At 48.1% G+C, this 20,873-nt stretch overlaps 1 protein-coding gene across 1 annotated transcript in view; it reads right to left on the bottom strand.

Moving 5' to 3' along the window:
* POLN (DNA polymerase nu) overlaps positions 1-20,873 on the bottom strand; it is a 155,891-nt gene that overhangs the window by 94,654 nt on the left and 40,364 nt on the right. The window contains exons 6-10 of the mRNA XM_055587429.1: positions 17,179-17,291; positions 8,552-8,709; positions 6,181-6,249; positions 5,233-5,293; positions 4,465-4,529 (exon numbers count right to left, since the gene is read on the bottom strand). Coding sequence (XP_055443404.1) covers positions 4,465-4,529; positions 5,233-5,293; positions 6,181-6,249; positions 8,552-8,709; positions 17,179-17,291 — 466 coding nt within the window. The remainder of the gene's footprint in view (positions 1-4,464; positions 4,530-5,232; positions 5,294-6,180; positions 6,250-8,551; positions 8,710-17,178; positions 17,292-20,873) is intronic.

The following is a 20,873-nucleotide window of genomic DNA, read 5'->3' as shown; positions in this document are numbered from 1 at the left end:
AATGATAGGATACTGAAAGAGGAACTCCCCAAGTCAGTAGGTGTCCAATATGCTACTGAAAATCAGTGGAGAAATAACTCCAGAAAGAATGAAGGAATGGAGCCAAAGCAAAAACAATACCCAGCTGTGGATGTGACTGGTGATAGAAGCAAGGTCCGATGCTGTAAAGAGCAATATTGCATAGGAACCTGGAATGTTAGGTCCATGAATCAAGGCAAATTGGAAGTGGTAAAACAGGAGATGGTAAGAGTGAATGTTGACATTCTAGGAATCAGCGAACTAAAATGGACTGGAATGGGTGAATTTAACTCAGATGACCATTATATCTACTACTGCGGGCAGGAATCCCTCAGAAGAAATGGAGTAGCCATCATGGTCAACAAAAGAGTCTGAAATGCAGTACTTGGATGCAATCTCAAAAACGACAGAATGATCTCTGTCCGTTTCCAAGGCAAACCATTCAATATCACAGTAATCCAAGTCTATGCCCCAACCAGTAACGCTGAAGAAGCTGAACGGTTCTATGAAGACCTACAAGACCTTTTAGAACTAACACCCAAAAAAGATGTCCTTTTCATTATAGGGGACTAGAATGCAAAAGTAGGAAGTCAAGAAACACCTGGAGTAACAGGCAAATTTGGCCTTGGAATACAGAATGAAGCAGGGCAAAGGCTAATAGTTTTGCCAAGAGAACACACTGGTCATAACAAACACCCTCTTCCAACAACACAAGAGAAGACTCTACACATGGACATCACCAGATGGTCAACACCGAAATCAGATTGATTATATTCTTTGCAGCCAAAGATGGAGAAGCTCTATACAGTCAGCAAAAACAAGACCAGGAGCTGACTGTCACTCAGATCATGAACTCCTTATTGGCAAATTCAGACTGAAATTGAAGAAAGTAGGGAAAACCACTAGACCATTCAGGTATGACCTAAATCAAATCCCTTATGATTATACAGTGGAAGTGAGAAATAGATTTAAGGGCCTAGATCTGATAGATACAGTGCCTGATGAACTATGGACTGAGGTTCGTGACATTGTACAGGAGACAGGGATCAAGACCATCCCCATGGAAAAGAAATGCAAAAAACTCTTGCATATATGGTCAAATGATTTTGATAAGGTGCTAAGACCATTCAGTGGAGACTGAACAGTCTTTTCAATAAATGGTGCTGGGAAAACTGGGTATCCACATGCATAAAAATGAAGCTGGATCCTTACTTAACATCATACACAAAAATTAACTCAAAATTGGTCAAGGACCTAAACGTAAGACCTAAAATAATAAAACTCTAAGAACTCTAAGAAGAAAGCCGGACAAAAGTCTAACAGCATTGGATTTGGCAAGGATCACTTAGATATGGCACCAAAGGAACAGGTAACAAAAGAAAGATATTTTACATTAGACTTTATGACAATTAAAAATTTTGTGCATCAAGAGACAATACCGGGGTGGGAGGTGGGACGGAGGTTCAGGAGGGAGGGGACATGTGTATACCTGTGGTTGCTTCACGTTGATGCACGGCAGAAACCAACACAACACCATAAAGCACTGATCCTCCAATTAAAAATAAAAAAAAAAAATAATGATAGGTAGAAGTGTATAAGTTAAAAAAAAGTATCAACAGAGTAAAAAGGCAATCCATATAATGGGAGAAAAATATATGAAAATCATGTTGATATGGGATTAATATCCAAAATATATACAGAACTTCAAAATCTAAACAATAAGAAAAAAATCCAATCCAAAAATGAACAAGGGCCTTGAATAGATATTATTTCTCAAAGAAGATGTACAAATGGCCAATAAGCACATTAGAAGATTTTAAGCATCACTAATCATTGGCGAAATGCAAACCGAAACTACAACGAGATGCTACCTCACACCCGTTAGGATGGCTACTGTCAAAAAAAAAAAAACAAAAAAAAACAAAACAGAAAACAGTAACTGCCGGCGAGGATGTAGAAAAACTGCAACCTTTATGCACTGTTTGTCAGAAAGTAAAATGGTACAGGGGCTTTGGAAAAAACATGGTGGTTCCTCAAAGAATTAAAAACAGAATTACCGTAAGATTTAGCAATTCACTTCTGGGCATATATTCAAAAGAACTGAAAGCAGGATCTTAAAGAGGTATTTGTATACCTATTCTCATAGCCCATATTTACAAAGCTAATAATAGCTAAGTTGCTTCCATTTTCCACTGGCATAAAGACAGACAGAATATGGAAGCCACGTAGGTTGCATGCATCAACAGATGAATAGATAATAAAAATGTGGCATGTACATACAATGGAGTATTATTCAGCCTCAAAAAGGAAGGAAATTCTGCAACATGCTACGGCATGGATGAACCCTGAGGACACGACACTAGGTGAAATGAGCCGTCACTAAAAGCAAACAGTGCTACGACTCCACTCACGTGATCACCTGGAGTCCTCAGAGTCACGGAGAAACAAAGAGCAGAGACGGGCGCCAGAGCTGGGAGGGGGAGAACCGCAAGCAACTGTTTACTAGCTATAGGTTTTGGTTTTACAAGACGAAGAGTTATGGAGACGGAAGCTGGTGATGGTTGCAGAACAAGATGAATACTTCCTACCATCGCACTACAGAGCTTCCCTGGTGGCTCAGATGGTAAAGAATCTGCCTGCCATGCAAGAAATCTGGGTTCGATTCCTGGGTTGGGAAGATCCCCCTGAAGAAGGGAATGGCTACTCGCTCTAATATTCTTGCCTGGAGAATTTCATGGACAGAGGAGACTGGCGGACTATATAGCCCATGGGGTTGCAAAGAGTTGGACACGACTGAGTAACTAACACTTCACTTCTGCGGTTATAATCAGTTTGGATGGTAAGTCGTATGTTAAGGGTATTTCCTCACAATAAATTTTAAAAGATGAGCGTTATTCATTGTATGCTATTTCCTTCTCAATTAAAAAAGTACGTAAAAAGAAAAAAATCAGTTCCAGGTTTATAAACCTAAGTGCAAAGGCTCATGAAAATAATTTCAAACATAATGGAAGAGAGACTTCCCGAACTCGACAAAAGGAAAGATTCCTTAAACAGGATGCAAAAAGCACTAACCATAAAGAAAAAGATTGATAAAATCAAAAATTAAGGACGCCTAATGATCAAAAGACATTAAGAGAGTAAAACGGTAAGACATAGAGGACAAAGGTGTACGGAACAGGCTTGTAACCAGAATATATCGAGATGTTCTATAAATCAGAAAGTGGAAGACAGAACCCTCAATATTAAAATGGGTAAAAATTTTGAGCAGATCCCTTACCAAGGAGAAACTCCAAACAGCCAACAATGAAATGAAAGCTATTCACCCTCCCCAGTAATCTGGACACCAGGAACCAACATCATAACGGGATACCACTGCGTCTTCACTCAGAGTCCGAGGACCTGTGCTGGGGAGGAAGTGCAGGGCGGGCCCTCGTGTGCACGTCACGCAGCTGCGGCTTTGGAAAGCAATTCAGCGTCGTCTGACAAAGCTGAGCCAGCAGCTCACCGCGCCTCGGACCCGGAGAGCCTGTGCCCACGGGCCCAGGAGACCCACTCAGGGACACAGCACGGCCTGTGATGCCAGAGAGAACCCTGCTGCCGGCACACTGGGGTGGAGCGTGCAGTGGAGCACTAAGAGCCAGGGGCATGGGGGGAGAGGCCAGACACGCCAGCTAAAGGGGCGCAGACTGGAAGCTGAGACAAGGGGAGAGAGGCCAGACACGCCGGCTAAAGGGGCACGGACCGGAAGCTGAGACAAGGGGAGAGGCCAGACACGCCGGCTAAAGGGGCACGGACCGGAAGCTGAGACAAGGGGAGAGGCCAGACACGCCGGCTAAAGGGGCACGGACCAGAAGCTGAGACAAGGGGAGAGGCCAGACACGCCGGCTAACCTACAGCTCCTTCTGAGAGAAAGCAACTGTACTATCAAGCTTCTAAATGGAAAGCTGTAAAGGATGTGGACAGTGGAAGTCCTGCCAAGTCAGGAAGGGGACTCCGACAGGGAAGGGCCAGCAGGGCTTCTGGACGTTCTCAGCTTTGACCTGGGTGATGGTCATCCCGGAGTTTCCTTTAAAATATTAACTTTAAAACAACTTAAGTGGAACCCTTAATGCATCTTTTTCAGGCATCTTTATGCATCCTCTATTTTTCACAGTTAGAAAACTTTGCTTTTGCTTTTTTAAAGTATCCAAGAAACCCATGACCTGCCCTCACCCACTCAAGGGGTGATGCCCTCTAAACCAGCACACGTCCACATGGGGCGGGCACCAGCTGTGGTCTTGCTTCAACTCTTTCCAAGTGTGGTATCCCCTGCAGGAGTCAGATGGGGCGACAGTGCCCCAGGCTGGGCTGAGTGAGGAGAAAAGGCCAGTCACACGGGCCCCCCGGGAGCCGCCCACCAGGCGGGGGAGGGCCAGCACCCGCGGGCAGCCTAACAGACGCGCTCACCCCAAGAAGCGCTGACATCCGCTCCATCTCCTCCTTGTTCACTCGAACGCGGTGGCTTTCCATCACTGTGATTCAAACACCAAAGCAGATACCGTTTGTACCGCATTAGTGAGTCATTTCTGAGAAAGACTGCAGGGCCAGGAGCAAGCCTCCCTCCCCGACGCAGACCACGAGGACAGTGCAGGCTCAGCAGCGTCCCCCAGGGTCGGCACTGGAGCCCAGCGGTGGCGGTGGTGGGTGTGGGGACACCGTGGGTGGGGAGGCGGCCCGGCCGCTTGGCTCCAGCGCTGTGTGCAAGGCTCTGCTCTCCCAGGTGCCCAGCAGGACAGAGTGGGCCAGGGGCTCAGAGCAAGGACAGCGGGGAGCCCAAAACAGCCCTTCCAGGGGCTTCTCACGAAGTGTGAGGGTCCAGCACTCCAGGACCAGGACAACTGCTGACATGGGAAACTTCCAAATAGGCCCCCTCCCCGCTGCTGTTCTCGGGGGTGCGGGAGTCAGGAGGGCCCTCACCCCTCGGCCGGGGCACCTGCAGAACAGGCAGCCCAGAGGGGCTCCCATGTGACCCCGACGTCAGAGTCCTTCTAGACCAGGAGGTGACGCGCGCCACATCCTGTCGTCACAGAGGACAAAGGGGAAGCTAAGGGTTTGCTGCTCTTTGGCGCCCATATGATGCACCGCCCACCCCAAACTAAGTCACCAGAAAACAGGCGTCCCAGACAGAACAGAGAACTCTGGAAAGAGCACTGCATCACCTTCATAGTAGCTTACCTGCCAAAATCGGTATCAGAGGGAGCTCCAAAGTCCAGAAGAGCTGCCATAAACCACAAACCTGTTTCAGGGGAAGAAATGACATCATCTTACTCTGAAACTGTTACTTCTGCCCGCATTTGCTGCACAGTCCGCTTAATCTCACTGAGCAGCTCCTCTGGGTCACGTGGTTAAAACTCCTATTTCTGTCAAGTATCCTATCTTATGATTAATATTAATACCAAGCCCAAACGGAAATATTCAGAAATATCTGGTAGGACAGGTTCCACTCCCACTTTCCTTTCATCTTTCTCGTTTTTAAGCGTGATTTAGGTATTTGTGGTTTAAGTCTCCCACTTTAATTTCAGAACAGGAGGAAGGGCTGAAGCCCTCTGGGCCACATCAGCTGGGTTCCTTCTCTGCTGTCAAGCTGGCTTTGCCCATTTGAGGGCAGGAGGAGAGGGAAGCGGCTTCCCCTGCACCAGCTCACAGCCGGCCCCCCGTCCTCGGCCTGCGGCCACTGCAGAACACTGCCTTCCCAGGATCCGGGTAAAAGCCTGCACGTCAACGCTGGGGTGGAGAAGCTCCCAGCCAGTGCCTGTCTGCTCAGGCCCCTCTGTCCCGTGCTGGCCCCCAACTCCTGCCCTTGCTGTGGTACCTGGTCCCTATATTCAACCATTCTTGACTAGTCCTTCAAATGACCTCTGCTTCCCAATGAGACTCTGAGTGGAGCTGAAATGAACACTTAGCTTTTACGTTAACTGCAGTGTTGGAAATGTTCCAACTGAATCGAAATCTTTTTTAAAAACAATGTTACAATTGTTGTCAACCTATAGAGGACATTTAAAAAGTCAGGTCTCATCATCTGGACCGTCCTCCAGTGAGTGACGCCCAGGTTCCCGTCTCCTGCCCTCAGGGTCTGGACGAAGGCCAGCCCCTAGGCAGTGAAGCTACCGCGAGACGCCTTGCCTGCAGCTGGGAGCAGAGGTGCATCGTCAGTCTGTGGAGCACCCTCAGGTTCGCACGGACAGTCTGATTCTTCAAAAGAGCAAAAGAATGAACAGTTAGGAACGTTTGGGAGCGACGCTTGTCCAGCTCTAGGAAGCCACAGCTTTTCCACACAGACTGCACCCTGGTGCTGTGACCCATCACCCCAAGAAGAGCAGCCCCACACCACGGAATATTCTTCTTGGGCAAGCTCAAGATCCCTACTGCTTTCTTACTTTCCCTCCACCCCCACTGCCCTCATTTTACAGGAAGTGAGCCACAGAGAAGCTAAGCGGCCCGGGGCAAAGATCGTGCAGTGGGAGGAACAGGACTGGGTCTCCTGGTCTCGGCCTCCACACTTGCCACCCACCCTTGCCCCAGACACACACAGAGCCGCTGGAAGGTAGACCAACCAGAGTCCCAACGAGGGTGGGGGGAGCCTCGGCACTGACACGCAGTCTTACAGCCACTCGCTCCCAGAGGCCTGGCGTCCTCACTGCACCCCTCACTCTGCCACATGGCCCGGGGGACTCTGGGTGCCCAGATGCAACATCAGAGACCCCTCCCCACAACGCAGCCTGCAGTGACCGTGCAACCACCGGGTCTGGCTCTCCCGGAGCCACGGGCACATCCATGTCCGTCTCGGCTGTGCCCAGCACGTGGCCGGCCTGCCACCTGAACATGCTGCCTGCTGCACAGCGCTGAGCTGCGCGGCCTCCCCAGGACCAGCTCAGGCCCCGTGGCGGTGTTCAGGCCCCGGCAGCTCAGCCAGCCGCACCTGCTCTACCCCAGGGCTCACTGTCTTTCTCTCCGGCGCGGTCTCACCACCGCCCCACGGGACCCGCACTCTGAGTCCTCAGTTTCCGTGCTCTCCTGCTCCTGCATCTCACGCTGCGTCCCCGGACCCCGCTCTCACCACGTGCTCCCACCAAGGGCACGTCGCTGGACAAGCACGAGTCCCTCCCAGGCTGCCTCCTTTCTGCCGAGTGTGGACGAGGCCTTGGGCAGAGCCTCCCGGGGGAGCCGTAAGCAGGGGCACTCAGGGTGCCTGAGCCACACGGCTGGGCCTCCTCCTCTGAGCGGGTATTTAAGCCACTCCCACCTCTAAGCTGTACATGTGTGTACCAGGAAAAGTGCCCCTTTAGAGTCAGAAATGCAGCCTGAACTCTGTCTCGACTTGACCTTGGGCGAGGTGCAGACATGAGCCCTGTGCACCAGAGTCCTCCTCTGTGAACATGGCTGACCACACACCGGCGGACCACTCTTTCCTCCAGCTACAGTACCCTAGCCTCTCTGGGGAAGCGCCGCCCAGCAGCATGGACCTTGGAAGACCGCTCATCTCCACGCCCTGCTGCCCTGCCAAGGGGCAAACATGTGACACAGCAGTGGAAAGGAGACTCTGAGCACTAAAACTGTGAATCTTGGACAAAAGTCACGCATAGAGGAAAGGTCATGGTTCACTGCTGGCCCCAGGTCCGGGGGCTCCTGCCGCCTCGGTCCTCAGAGCCGCCTGGCTGCTGTCTTCCCAAAGCTTGCTCTGCCTTTCCTCTGAGTCTCAGCTGCCCCACGTTCCTCTGACAAATTCCTTTTAGACTAAGGGAGGGTGAGGGTCTCTGTTTCCAATCCCAAGCCTCTATCTGACACAGATCCCCGACTCCACCCCCGAGCAGGCCTGTAGGATCAAATGCCCCAAATGACAGTCCCGAGCTCAGCCCGGCATGCAGGGCAGGCTCCCGCAGCCTCCTGCTTGGCCTTCCAGCCCTGCTTTGAACTGTGCTTGTTAACGGACAGCCAGGGAGCCCGGACAGCGTGGCTGAGGCAGGGGCGCTGCTGCGGCTTGGCTGCCTCCTGGCCCTCAGGTGCAGCGCATCAGCCTCCCTCGCCCCGGGCTCCGGGCAGGGCTCCAGGGCTGCACGCACCCCTGCTTCTGCAGACAATGGTTCCCAACAAGAGAGAGGGCCTGGAGAGACAGACCTGAGCAGCCTCTACGACTCTCCCCACGGGGACCGCGGAGCGGCCGCCCGAGGCCTCCACCACGGGGGCGAAGCCTCCAGAACAAAGGATTTATCAACAAGCAGCTGTCCGCTCACAGAGCAGGTGACCCTCTGACACCAAGGACGAATTTAGGAGAATCAGGCCATGAATGGCATCTCCAAGGGACAGCTTCACAAAGGGAGAGAAGTCATCCATCCTCATTCAGTATCCTCTACCAGAAGGCATTTCTGCCAAACAAGTAAAAGTGGATGTGGGCAATGTTCTTTTTACTACTGGGCTGTCCGTGAAGTAGAGAAAGTTCTTAGAGGAAAATTAGGGTTGTATTGAGGTCCATAAACCCTTTCTTAAAACAACTCACCACAGTCTTTCTTGAGGAATTTCCATGCGTGCTGTTGACTGTAAGTGTGGTGGGGCTTCCCAGGTACTTTGCCACTAAATCTTCAAAAGAGGGTGTGGCATCACTAGGATCTATCAGCCACGCAGCGATTCTGGGATCCAGCCCTACAAAGCCAGCAACTGCAGAGAGAAAGGTCAGTCAGTCATTCTATGGAAAACAAGTACTTTGCCCTGCCATGGAACAATGGACTGACTCAAAATTGGGAAAGCAGTATGACAAGGCTGCATACTGTCACCCTGCTTATTTAACTTATATGCAGATTACATGCAGGCTGGATGAAGCACAAGCTGGAATCAAGATTGCGGGGAGAAATTTCAATAACCTCAGATATGCAGATGACACCACCCTTATGGCAGACAGCGAAGAGGAACTAAAGAGCCTCTTGATGAAAGTGAAAGAGGGGAGTGAAAAAGTTGGCTTAAAACTCAACATTCAAAAATGAAGATTATGGAATCCAGTCCCATCACTTTATGGCAAATAGATGGGGAAACAATGGAAACAGAGAGAGATTTTATTTTCTTGGGCTCCAAAATCACTGCAGATGGTGACTGCAGCCAGGGAAATTTTAAAAAAGATGCTTGCTCCTTGGAAGAAAAGCTATGACAAACCTAGACAGTGCATTAAAAAGCAGAGACATAACTTTGCCAACAAAGCTATAGTTTTCCATTAGTCATGTATGGATGTGAGAGTTGGACCTTAAAGAAGGCTGAGCACTGAAGAATTGATGCTTTTGAACTGTGGTGTTGGAGAATACTCTTTGGAAACCCTTGGACAGCGAGAAGATCAAACCAGTCAATCCTACAATAAATCAACCCTGAATATTTATTGTAAGGACTATGCTGAAGCTGAAGCTCCAATACTTTGGCCACCTGATGCAAAGAATCAACTCATTGGAAAAGACTCTGATGCTGGGAAGATTGAAGGCAGGAAGAGAAGGGGATAGCAGAGGATGAGATGGTTGGATGGCATCACTGACTCGATGGACATGAGTTTGAGTAAGCTCCGGGAGATGGTGATGGACAGGGAAGCCTGGCTTCCTGTGCTGCAGTCCATGGGCCTGCAAAGAGTCAGACACAACTGAGCAACTGGACAACAATAACAAGGCTCGCATTAACAGCTACAGTCCTACCATCTCCTCCTATCACAGAGCTAAGCCACAAGTGACGCTCTGTCACTCCTGAAGAAGGCTGAGCCTTTGCTAAGAGTGGTCTCCACCAGCCAGGTCCCACACAGCCGGTCTCTATGGGGAATCCATCCCAAACTAACTCTCAGTGAAGCTGAAAGAGACGGCAGTTGGAAGCCTCAGCCCCGCCCTTGCCATCTTGCCTCACTTTTCTCCCTGCTCTGGAGCCTCTCTCTGCCCCGTGCACCTCTCTTTTCAACCATGCATCTCCCCACTTTCACTCGTCCCAAGTCTCCCCTCCTCCACCCACCTGCGGGGCAGCCTCCCTGACCCGGCAATGGGGTGTCAGTTTCCCGAGTCTCGAGAGAGAAAGAGGAGGCATGGGGTGATCTGTGCAGCGCCCTGCTGGGAGGAGCCCTGCTGTGCTGCACGTGACGTGTGCGAAGACACTCGGGACAAGGCCGATTCACCCCTCACCTCGTAGTCTTCTTGTCTGAAAACTGGGAGAAAAGATTACCAGAAGTAGCCGTGGGACACATATGAATATGCACTTTTTAAATTTTTATTTCGTTTTTTGGCCGTGTCATGCCGCATGTGGCATCTTAGTTCCCTGACCACAGATCAAACCCACACCCCTGTGTTGGAAGCTTGGAGTCTTAAAAAGTAGACCACCAGAGAAGTCCTGAAGGTGCTTCTTAAAAAAAAAAAAAAGTGATATTTGCCTAATATATTTTAGTACCAGAGTATTTTGGACCTGGAGCTGGAGTAATAAAAGGATGAGGGGACTGATAAATTAAGAGACAAGTCTGGCAATCCTGAGTGATTGCTCTCTGAGTTGCTATAACATTTTGAAGTGTGCTTCACCATGACAAAGAGTTGGTCTTTAAATAAAACTGTAGTCTTAGATCACATCACACTAAGCATTATATTTTCTGGCATATTTAAATCACAGTAGTCTAAGAGATTTATATTTACCCAAGCAGCCAGTATCGTCGCTATTTTTTTGATAGCCGGGAAGTCACCTGTGTTGACAGATTTGGAACTCTGGGGGACAGGAAGTCAGCCAGCACTCTGACTGCCTGCCGCCCATCAGCCGTCAGGACTTTATATAACCGTTGTCTGCCAACACTGACCCAGCCACACGATTTCATTCCGTCTCCCTTTCAAAGCTCTAGTATTCCAAAAGTAAGGGTTCTTATCAACAAATACTTTTGAAAAACCCTGGGGAAGGTCTGCAGCACTGGAATGGTCTGGGGACTGCTCCCTGAAAACTCTTGTAACTAATAAACTGAAGCTATCAGGACAAGCCCCACACCAGGGAGAATGTCAGGTATTGGAAAAGAAGTGCCAACAAAGCAGATTGTGAATGAGCTAAGAAAAATTAAGTAAATGATAGAAGTTATGGTGGTAGAGAACCCGCCTTCTAGTGCCGGAGACATAAGAGACACAGGTTTGATCCCTTGGTTGAGAAGATCCCCTGGCGGTGGGCATGGCATTCCACTTCAGTATTCTTGCCTAGAGAACCCCATGAACAGAGAAGCCTAGAGGGCTACAGTCCGAAGAGTCAGACACGATTGAAGTGACTTAGCGTGAAAATGAAGAACTCAGTTAGAAATACTTAAGAGATTAGGTGACTTAGTAAAAGAAAAACTTGATGAATAGACAAAAGAATTCAGGAAAGCAAAGTAAAACCAAAAAACCATTTCTGAAATAAAAACTAAACCGGCAACCAGTTCAGTTCAGTCTCTCAGTTGTGTCTGACTCTTTGCAACCCCATGGACTGCAGCATGCCAGGCTTCCCTGTCCATCACCAACTCCTGGAGCTTACTCAAACTCATGTGCATCAAGTTGGTGATGCCATCCAACCATCTCATTCTCTGTCGTTTCCTTCTCCTCCCACCTTCAATATTTCTGATCATCAGGGTCTTTTCCAAGGAGTCCGTTCTTCACATCAGGTGGCCAAAGTATTGGAGCTTCAGCTTCAGCATCAGCCCTTCCAATGAATATTCAGGACTGATTTCCTTCAGGATTGACTGGTTTGATTTTACTGTCCAAGGGACTCTCAAGAGTCTTCTCCAACACCACGGTTCAAAAGCATCAATTCTTCAGTGCGTAGCTTTCTTTATGGTCCAACTCTCACATCCATACATGACTATTGGAAAAACCACAGCTTCGACTAGATGGACTTTTGTCAGAAAAGTAGTGTGTGTCTCTGCTTTTTAATGTGCTGTCTAGGTTGATCATAGCTTTTCTTCCAAGGAGCAAGTGTCTTTTAATTTCATGGCTGCAGTCACCATCCACAGTGATTTTGGAGCCCCCAAAAAATAAAGTCTCTCACTGTTTCCATTGTTTCCCCATCTATTTCCCATGAAGTGATGGGACCAAAATGCCATGATCTTCATTTTTTAAATGTTGAGTTTTAAGCCAGCATTTTCACTCTCCTCTTTCAACTTCATCAAGAGGCTCTTTAGTTCCTCTTTGCTTTCTGCCATAAGGGTTGTGTCATTATCTGCATATCTGAGGTTATTGATATTTCTTCCAGAAATCTTGATTCCAGCTTGAACTTCATCCAGTCTGGCATTTCGGATGATGTACTCTGCATATAAGTTAAACAAGCAGGGTGACTATATTCAGCCTTGACATACTCCTTTCCCAATCTGGAACCAGTCTGCTGTTCCATGTCCAGTTCTAACAACTGTTGCTTCTTGACCTGCACACAGGTTTCTCAGGAGGCAGGTAAGGAAGGTGGTATGGTATTCCCACATCTTTCAGAATTTTCTACGGTTTGTTGTGATCCACACAGTCAAAGGCTTTGGCATAGTCAATAGAACAGAAGTAGATGTTTTTATGGAACTCTCTTGATTTTTCTATGATCCAACAGATGTTGGCAATTTGATCTCTGGTTCCTCTGCCTTTTCTAAATCCAGTTCAAACATCTGGAAGTTCTAGGTTCAAGTACTGTTGAAACCTTGCTTGGAGAATTTTGAGCATTACTTTGCTAGTGTGTGAGATAAATGCAATTGCGCAGTAGTCTGAACATTCTTTGGCATTGCCCTTCTTTGGGATTAAAATGAAAACTGACCTTTTCCAGTCTCGTGGCCACTGCTGAATTTTCGAGATTTGCTGGCATATTGAGTGCAGCAGTTTCACAGCATCATCTTTTAGGATTTGCAATAGCTCAACTGGAATTCCATCACCTCCACTAGCTTTGTTCATAGTGATGCTTCCTAAGGCCCACTTGACTTCACACTCCAGGATGTTTGGTTCTAGGTGAGTGATCACACCAGTGTGGTTATCTGGGTCATGAAGATCTTTTTTGAATAGTTCTTCTGTGTATTCTTGACACCTCTTCTTAACATCTTCCGCTTCTGTTAGGTCCATACTATTTCTGTCCTTTATCGTGCCCATCTTTGCATGAAATGTTCCCTTGGTATCTCTAATTTTCTTGAAGAGATCTCTAGTCTTTCCCATTCTATTGCTTTCCTCTATTTCTTTGCATTGATCACTGAGGAAGGCTTTCTTATCTCTCCTTGCTATTCTTTGGAACTCTGCATTCAGATGGATATATCTTTTCTTTTCTCCTTTGCCTTTCACTTCTTTTCTCAGCTGTTTGTAAGGCCTCTTCAGACAACCATTTTGCCTTGTTGCGTTTCTTTTTCTTGGGGTTGGTTTTGTTCACTGCCTCCTGTACAATGTTACAAACCTCCATCCATAGTTCTTCAGATACTCTGTCAGATCTAATCCCTTGAATCTATTTGTCGCTTCCACTTTATAATTCTAAGGGATTTGATTTAGATCATACCTGAGTGATCTAGTGGTATTTCCTACTTTCTTAAATATAAGCCTGAATTTGGCAGTAATGAATTCATGATCTGAGCCATAGTCAGCTCCCGGTCTTGTTTTTGCTGACTATAGAGCTTCTCCATCTTTGACTGCAAAGAATATAATCAATCTGATGTCAGTATTGACCATCTGGTGATGTCCATGTGTAGCGTTGTCTCTTATGTTGTTGGAACACACCGCTATGACCAGTGTGTTCTCTTGGCAAAACTGTTAGTCCTGCCTCATTTTATACTCCAAGGCCAAACTTGCCTGTTACTCCAGGTATCTCTTAACTTCCTACTTTTGCATTCCAGTCCCCTATGATGAAAAGGATATGTTTTTTGGGTGTTAGTTGTAGAAGGTCTTGTAGGTCCTCATAGACCTGTTCAACTTCAGCATCTTCAGCATCAGTGGATGGGGCACAGACTTGGATTACTGTGATATTAAACGGTTTGCCTTGGAAACAAACCAAGATCATTCTGTCATTTTTGAGATTGTACCCAGGTACTGCATTTCAGACTCTTTTGTTGTCTATGAGGGCTACTCCTCATAGTCAACAAGAAACTGGCAATATACAAAAGTAAATAAGTGCAATAGATAATGCCCTAAGTCTGTTTAAAAATAAGATAAAAAAAGGAAATGCTTTTAAACTAAAAAATGAAGAGATTGAAAATGGATTCTAACGTGACAAGTATGAAAGATAGAGAAGATTCTACCTATGAAATCACAAAAACAATTCAAATACCACAAAAAAGGTAAACAGCCAAGCATTACAACCAGGTCTCATGTATTTCCTGACAGAAGGACACGATACCGCTCAGAGCCAGGATTGAGACTAGGAAGCAGGCTTGCACTCCCAAACTCTAGCCCGAGTCTGATCAGGCCCCTGGGTCGCAGTACAGAAGAAACAGACGAGAGAGAACATGTTAAAAGACAAGAAAGAGAAATCCCATAGGATGAAACCCTGGTCTGTCAACAATGACACGTCGGGAGCCGCGTTAGGCATTACTGACAAAATGGAGGCACGGCCCCAGCCCCCTCTCTTTGTCCCGCAGGCATGGACCCGGGATGAAGGAGTTAGGCTTTGTGATTCTGACTTCTTGTTTCCTTTCCTCAGCTGAGTTGACTGAAAAGGAATATTAAGGTGCTTATTGTTCTTGAGAGGAGCATGAGAAGGCACAAAATAATTGATAAAGTTAGTCATTGACATTTGTTCAAGGACCTTTACAAAACAGTGTTCCAGGATGAGCACATAGGCTGCAGCTTGAGGCCATGGGAGGGATTGTTATCTGAAGCCTATTCGTAAAGAAAATGTTTATGGCAAAGGAGTTTACTGAATTTAGGGCTTAGAAATAATTAAAATAGTTAGATGTTGAAAATTTAAGGAATGTTGTAATGTTAGCATATTTTACTATACCTTATAGAGGTTAGGAATTTTAGAGATACTATAGCTAGAGGAAACAACAGTTAGAACCGGACATGGAACAACAGACTGGTTCCAAATAGGAAAAGGAGTATGTCAAGGCTGTATATTGTCACCCTGCTTATTTAACTTCTATGCAGAGTACATCATGAGAAATGCTGGACTGGAAGGAACACAAGCTGGAATCAAGATTGCTGGGAGAAATATCAATAACCTCAGATATGCAGATGACACCAGTCTTATGGCAGAAAGTGAAGAGGAACTAAAAAGCCTCTTGATGAAAGTGAAAGAGGAGAGTGAAAAAGTTGGCTTAAAGCTCAACATTCAGAAAACAAATATCATGGCATCTGGTCCCATCACTTCATGGGAAATAGATGGGGAAACAGTGGAAACAGTGTCAGACTTTATTTTTGGGGGCTCCAAAATCACTGCAGATGGTGATTGCAGCCATGAAATTAAAAGACACTTACTCCTTGGAAGAAAAGTTATGACCAACCTAGATTCAAAAGCAGAGACATTACTTTGCCAACAAAGGTCTGTCTAGTCAAGGCTATGGTTTTTCCTGTGGTCATGTATGGATGTGAGAGTTGGACTGTGAAGAAGGCTGAGTGCCAAAGAATTGATGCTTTTGAACTGTGGTGTTGGAGAATACTCTTGAGAGTCCCTTGGACTGCAAGGAGATCCAACCAGTCCATTCTGAAGGAGATCAGGCCTGGGATTTCTTTGGAAGGAATGATGCTGAAGCTGAAACTCCAGTACTTTGGCCACCTCATGCAAAGAGATGACTCATTGGAAAAGACTCTGATGCTGGGAGGGATTGGGGGCAGGAGGAGAAGGGGACGACAGAGGATGAGATGGCTGGATGGCATCACTGACTCGATGGACGTGGGTTTGAGGAAGCTCCGGGAGTTGGTGATGGATGCAGCTGTAAGCCAGGGGAGGTTCCCAGGCGCCCTCCTCAGGGCCCACCCTTTGCTGTAAGCACCCTGTGTACTCACACCTCCTTATTAGAAAGCCTACAGCCCAGGAACAGCCAGGCGGGAGTGCACAGGGCAAGGCACAGAGGGTGGGTACAGAACCTCCACACCCAATCCAGCTGTGCTGCCCTCCCAGCGCCTGGGCTGCTCACCTGGGAATCCTACCATGAGGGCATTTTATGGCGGCTTCATTACCTCATGTGGCTGACTAAGTCACTGGTCTCCAGCCCCTCTCCCTTTCCTGGAGGTGGCGGGTCAGACTGAAAGCTCCGGTCCTCAGTAGAGCCTCCTCTTTCTGCTGACCACTCCCGCCCTGAAGCCGTGCTGCCTCCAGTCCCCAGTGTTCATTAGCACACAGAGGACACTCAGCACCCTGGAGATGGCTTGGGTTTTGGGAGCTGAGAGCCACGAACCAGGGATAAAGACCAAATATATGTTACTGTATCACAGGTACTTTATATTGTGTTGGGAATTTTGTACAATAAAAAATTTTTTCTTTCCAATGCCTTGCGTGCATGCTAAGTTGCTTCCAACTCTTTGTGACCCCATGGACTGTAGCCGCCAGGCTCCTCTGTCCATGGGATTTCCCAGGCAAGAATACTGGAGTGGGTTGCCAGTCCCTTCTCCAGGGGATCTTCCCGATCCAGGGATCAAAGCTGCATCTCTTACGTCTCCTGCGTTGGCAGACGGGCTCTTTATCACTAGTGCCATCTTACTATAAATATTTTCAAACATTCAAACAGTTTGAAAAGAACCGCACAGTGAATGTATCCACTACCCAGACCCTACAATGAACATTCTTTCTGTATTTGCTTCATTACATATCTGTCCATCTAGTAAAAAAAAAAAAGGTTTCTAAAATTCTTATTTATAATGTTAAGTAAAAGATAAAAGTGTGCTTTATACTGTTTTGATGTTGATCACTCTGGCTTTAGTTTAATTCTTAGAGAGTTTACAGCTGTTTGTGGTGGCAATAAATTCATCTACCAAGCCGCATGTTACTTCTTCCCTATTTTAAACACAAAAGTAATACATACTTGAAAAAACTCTAATAATGTAAAACACAGAGGGAAAGTGCCTCTGCGCTCAGGGCATGTGGCTGGCTGCGTGGGTAGTGCCGAGCAGCTGTGACTCCCCCAGCCCCCGAGTTGTGCAACACGGCAGCCCTCGCCGCGCTCCCATCCCCAGGAGGAATCGCTGTGGGACAGTTACATCGGTGGGAGATGATAAATCTGAAACGTACCACACTTCCAACTGCCATCATCACCGAACAACTGCAGCGCTGTTCTCACAAAATCCTTTGCGTTAAAACAAATAACGGGGCGTTTACGTCTCAGCACTTCAAGCAGCACATTCCTAGAAGATGAAGAGACATTCACTGATTAACAGACCGATTTGAAACTTCTCATCTTGGAAAAATTCCAAAGACACTCCACTAACAGCTGTCACGCGTGAAGTATTACGGGCAGACGTTCTTCTGCAAGCTTTCCACAGATTAACTCAAATCCTAGGAGGTGTGCAGGGAATATCAAAATGGGATGGTCTTGCTCAGTCCCCAGAACGGAGCCAGGAGGCCCCTGAGAAAGTGGGACTCAGGGGCGACGCAGCCTGGATGGAATCTGACCTTTCGACCTGGTGACAACATCCAGAATGTCTGCCAGAACCCGAGACCCCCTATCTATCTTTCGGACCTCTACCCTGAAACAATTTGTGATTCCTTAAGGACAAACGTCTTCTGGGTTGTATTAGAGGCTGTCACAGTTCTTGCCAGCCAACTTTAAAAAAATTATTTGTTTTTGGTTTTGCTGGGTCTCAGCTGTGATGCACCGGCTCCTCACGGCGGCGGCTTCTCTTGCTGCAGAGCACGGACTGGGCGTGTGGGCCACAGCAGCTGCGACGTGTGGGCTCTAGAGCTAGGGTTCAGTAGTTGGGGCACACGGGCTTAGCTGCTCCGAGGCATGTGGCATCTTCCTGGACCATGGCTCGAACTGGTGTCCCTGCACAGGCAGACAGACTCCTAACCACTGGGCTACCAGCAGAGTCCTCGCCAGGCAACTTTTAACAACTTTATGGCTTTTTGTTTTCATAAACCCCTGACTCTCTTCCCCAGAACACTCTTTAGGGGTTACCTGAATCTTTGTCTCTTGAATTGCAATTCTTAAGACCCCAAACAAACTTATTTGCAGCCTCTTGTGTTATTTTTTGGTTGACAGAGGTAGGTGTTACTTATTATCTGTATTTTACGGATGATGAAGCCAAGACACAAAGAGATTAGTCATGAAGTCAAGTTCACACAGCTCTTCAGATCCAATTCCTGGATGTGGCACAACGACCTGCAGACTAAGCCCCCAGCCCCTGAGCGGAGCTGACGCACCCTGGACCCCTCCCCGCCAGTCCCAGCCTGTGCTCCCAGCACACCCCCACCAGCCTGCGCTCTGCCTGCACTGGAATCTCCCAGCCTGTGCTCCCAGCACACCACCCTCCCCGACCAGCCTGCGCTCTGCCCGCACTGGAATCTCCTTCCTCCATCACCAGACTCCGCCAAGCCCTCTCACACTCCAGGCCCCCCTGCTCCAGTACTCCTGGCCACATACCTGCTGCAGCCAGGACCACGTTTGTGATACCGTAATTTACCTTGCCCCCATTGAATCATGAGCTCCTTGATTATGGGATTCATGATAGCTGACATTTATCAAGTACTTACCATGTGTGAATACCTCACTAAACACTCACAGGGATTGCTGCACTGAAACCTCATCATAATCCCATTAGGCAGGCACTAGATCCATTTTGGTGTAGGAATGACTATCTGCTCTGGTATTCTTGCCTGGAAAATTCCACCATGAACAGAGAAGCGGGGAGGGCTACAGCCCACAGCGTCGCAAAGAGTCAGACACGACTGAGCACGAGAGAGCAGAGGTCCATTTTAGAGATAAGGAAACCGAGGCCTGGAAGGGTGAGACAATTTTCCCAGCTTTCCACAACTGAGAAGTGGCAACGCCGTGGTCTGAGACCCAATCTTGCTGCTGCCAGGGCCCAAGGTGGTGTTGGAGGACTCTTGAGAGTCCCTTGGACTGCAAGGAGATCCAACCAGTCCATTCTAAAGGAGATAAGTCCTGGGTATTCATTGGAAGGAATGATGCTGAAGCTGAAACTCCAATACTTTGGCCACCTCATGCAAAGATTTGACTCATTGGAAAAGACTCTGATGCTGGGAGGGATTGGGGGCAGGAGGAGAAGGGGACAACAGAGGATGAGATGGCTGGATGGCATCACCGACTCGATGGATGTGAGTTTGGGTGAACTCTGGGAGTTGGTGATGGACAGGGAGGCCTGGCGTGTGGCGATTCATGGGGTCGCAAAGAGTCGGATATGACTGAGTGACTGAACTGAACTGATGGTAACTGCTTATTAATACATCAACGAGGGTCTTTGGATGAGGCTGAGGAAGAAGGAAAGCTGGAGTCCAGTGAGCTCTGCTTACTCTGCAAGCAGGCATTTTTAGGCTTCTTGCGCTTTCTGGTGTCCTTTCCCTTAGACTTCCCTTGAAGAGGGCCACTGCGGACAGCAGAGCGTCGGGCCTTGGCTCTGCTGGGCCTGGAGGGGGTGTGAGGGGGGAGAAGCTGGGACTCCTGGAGTTCCCTCCCACTTTGGCACTCTTGTAGCTGGAAACTCGGAAGTTCTCAATGAGGCCACCTAACAGCTATGATCTCTCCCACTAAAAGGCACAACCTAGCTGCGATTTGTAGCTTAAGACAGGACAGACAGCAAAAAGAGTATCTTCTGAGACAAGGTGGCTAAAACACAGTGTGTTTTCTGCATCAATTTTGCCACATCTGCAAAACAAAAAGCAGAGGGAGGATCGGAGCTTAAGTGACCACCAGATGTTCAAGTGGAGAATGTGTAACAGGATACAAAATCCAGAATTCAGAAAAGGAAGTCTAAACATTAGGGCCCTGCTCTCACAGAGGTCTTCCATAGAAATAGACTGCCCGATTGTTCTTTCAAAAGAAAGTTATGTAAAAAGAAGGTTATGGGTTCTTGGGAGCAGAGTGCTGTGTTGTCAGATGTCTGATTTTCACTGTGGCGTACATGCCTGACATTAAGCTTTTATTGCCGAGGCGTCCGTTTCAAAAGATGCCCATCCTGAATAGACATGTTGCCAGCTGTGCCACTCAGCTGGGCAAAACCACCAGAGAAGGAGCCAGGGCAAGCTCCCTCTTCCAGAGCGAGTGGGTGAGCGTCAGTCGCCCAGCCGTGTCTGACGCTGTAACCCCATGGACTGTAGCCCGCCAGGCTCCTCTGTCCATGAGACTGTCCAGGCAAGAATACTGGCGTGTTTGCCATTGCCTTCTCCAGGGGATCTTCCTGATCCAGGGATGGGACCCAGGTCTCCTGCGCTGCAGGCAGAGTCCTTCCCAGCTGAGCCGCCAGGTCTTTCCAGAAAGCCCTGGGTAAGCAGATAACTGACTTCATGAGTGGCACGGCTTCTCAACCTTCCTGTGCCCTACTTCCTGCTCTGATGCTTTAAATTAGCCAATAAAGAGTGACTCCTCGAAACCCTAGACACCCCACCTTCAAACCCTAAAAAGGCAGAGCCCCAGGTCTATGCATGCCCTTTCTCTTTCTTTCCCTATAACCCCTCTGTGCGGCCCTGGGCATGCCGTGTACCCTCCGGGACTTGTGAGTGATAAGTTCCGTTCCTCAGATTCCCCAGCAGTTTTTACTGACATGTGCCCTGTGCAGGACTGGCCCCTGCAGAGGACATGCCTGTGGGGGCTTGGTGCGAGGAATACGGGCTGGACCAGCACCTCAGGCGCTCCGGGCCTAGAGCATCACTATCGGCAGGTGGACCCCACACAACGACCTAAAACTCACCCCGAGCCCGGTGAGCCCAAGTCAGGCAGGGATGGCGGGACCAGGCCCCCACCTTCTCAC

The sequence above is a fragment of the Bubalus kerabau genome, chromosome 7 (assembly GCF_029407905.1).
Source record: "Bubalus kerabau isolate K-KA32 ecotype Philippines breed swamp buffalo chromosome 7, PCC_UOA_SB_1v2, whole genome shotgun sequence".
Taxonomy (NCBI): domain Eukaryota; kingdom Metazoa; phylum Chordata; class Mammalia; order Artiodactyla; family Bovidae; genus Bubalus; species Bubalus kerabau.
The sequence above is the reverse complement of the archived record's forward strand: the minus strand, read 5'-3'. Positions and strand labels throughout refer to the sequence as shown.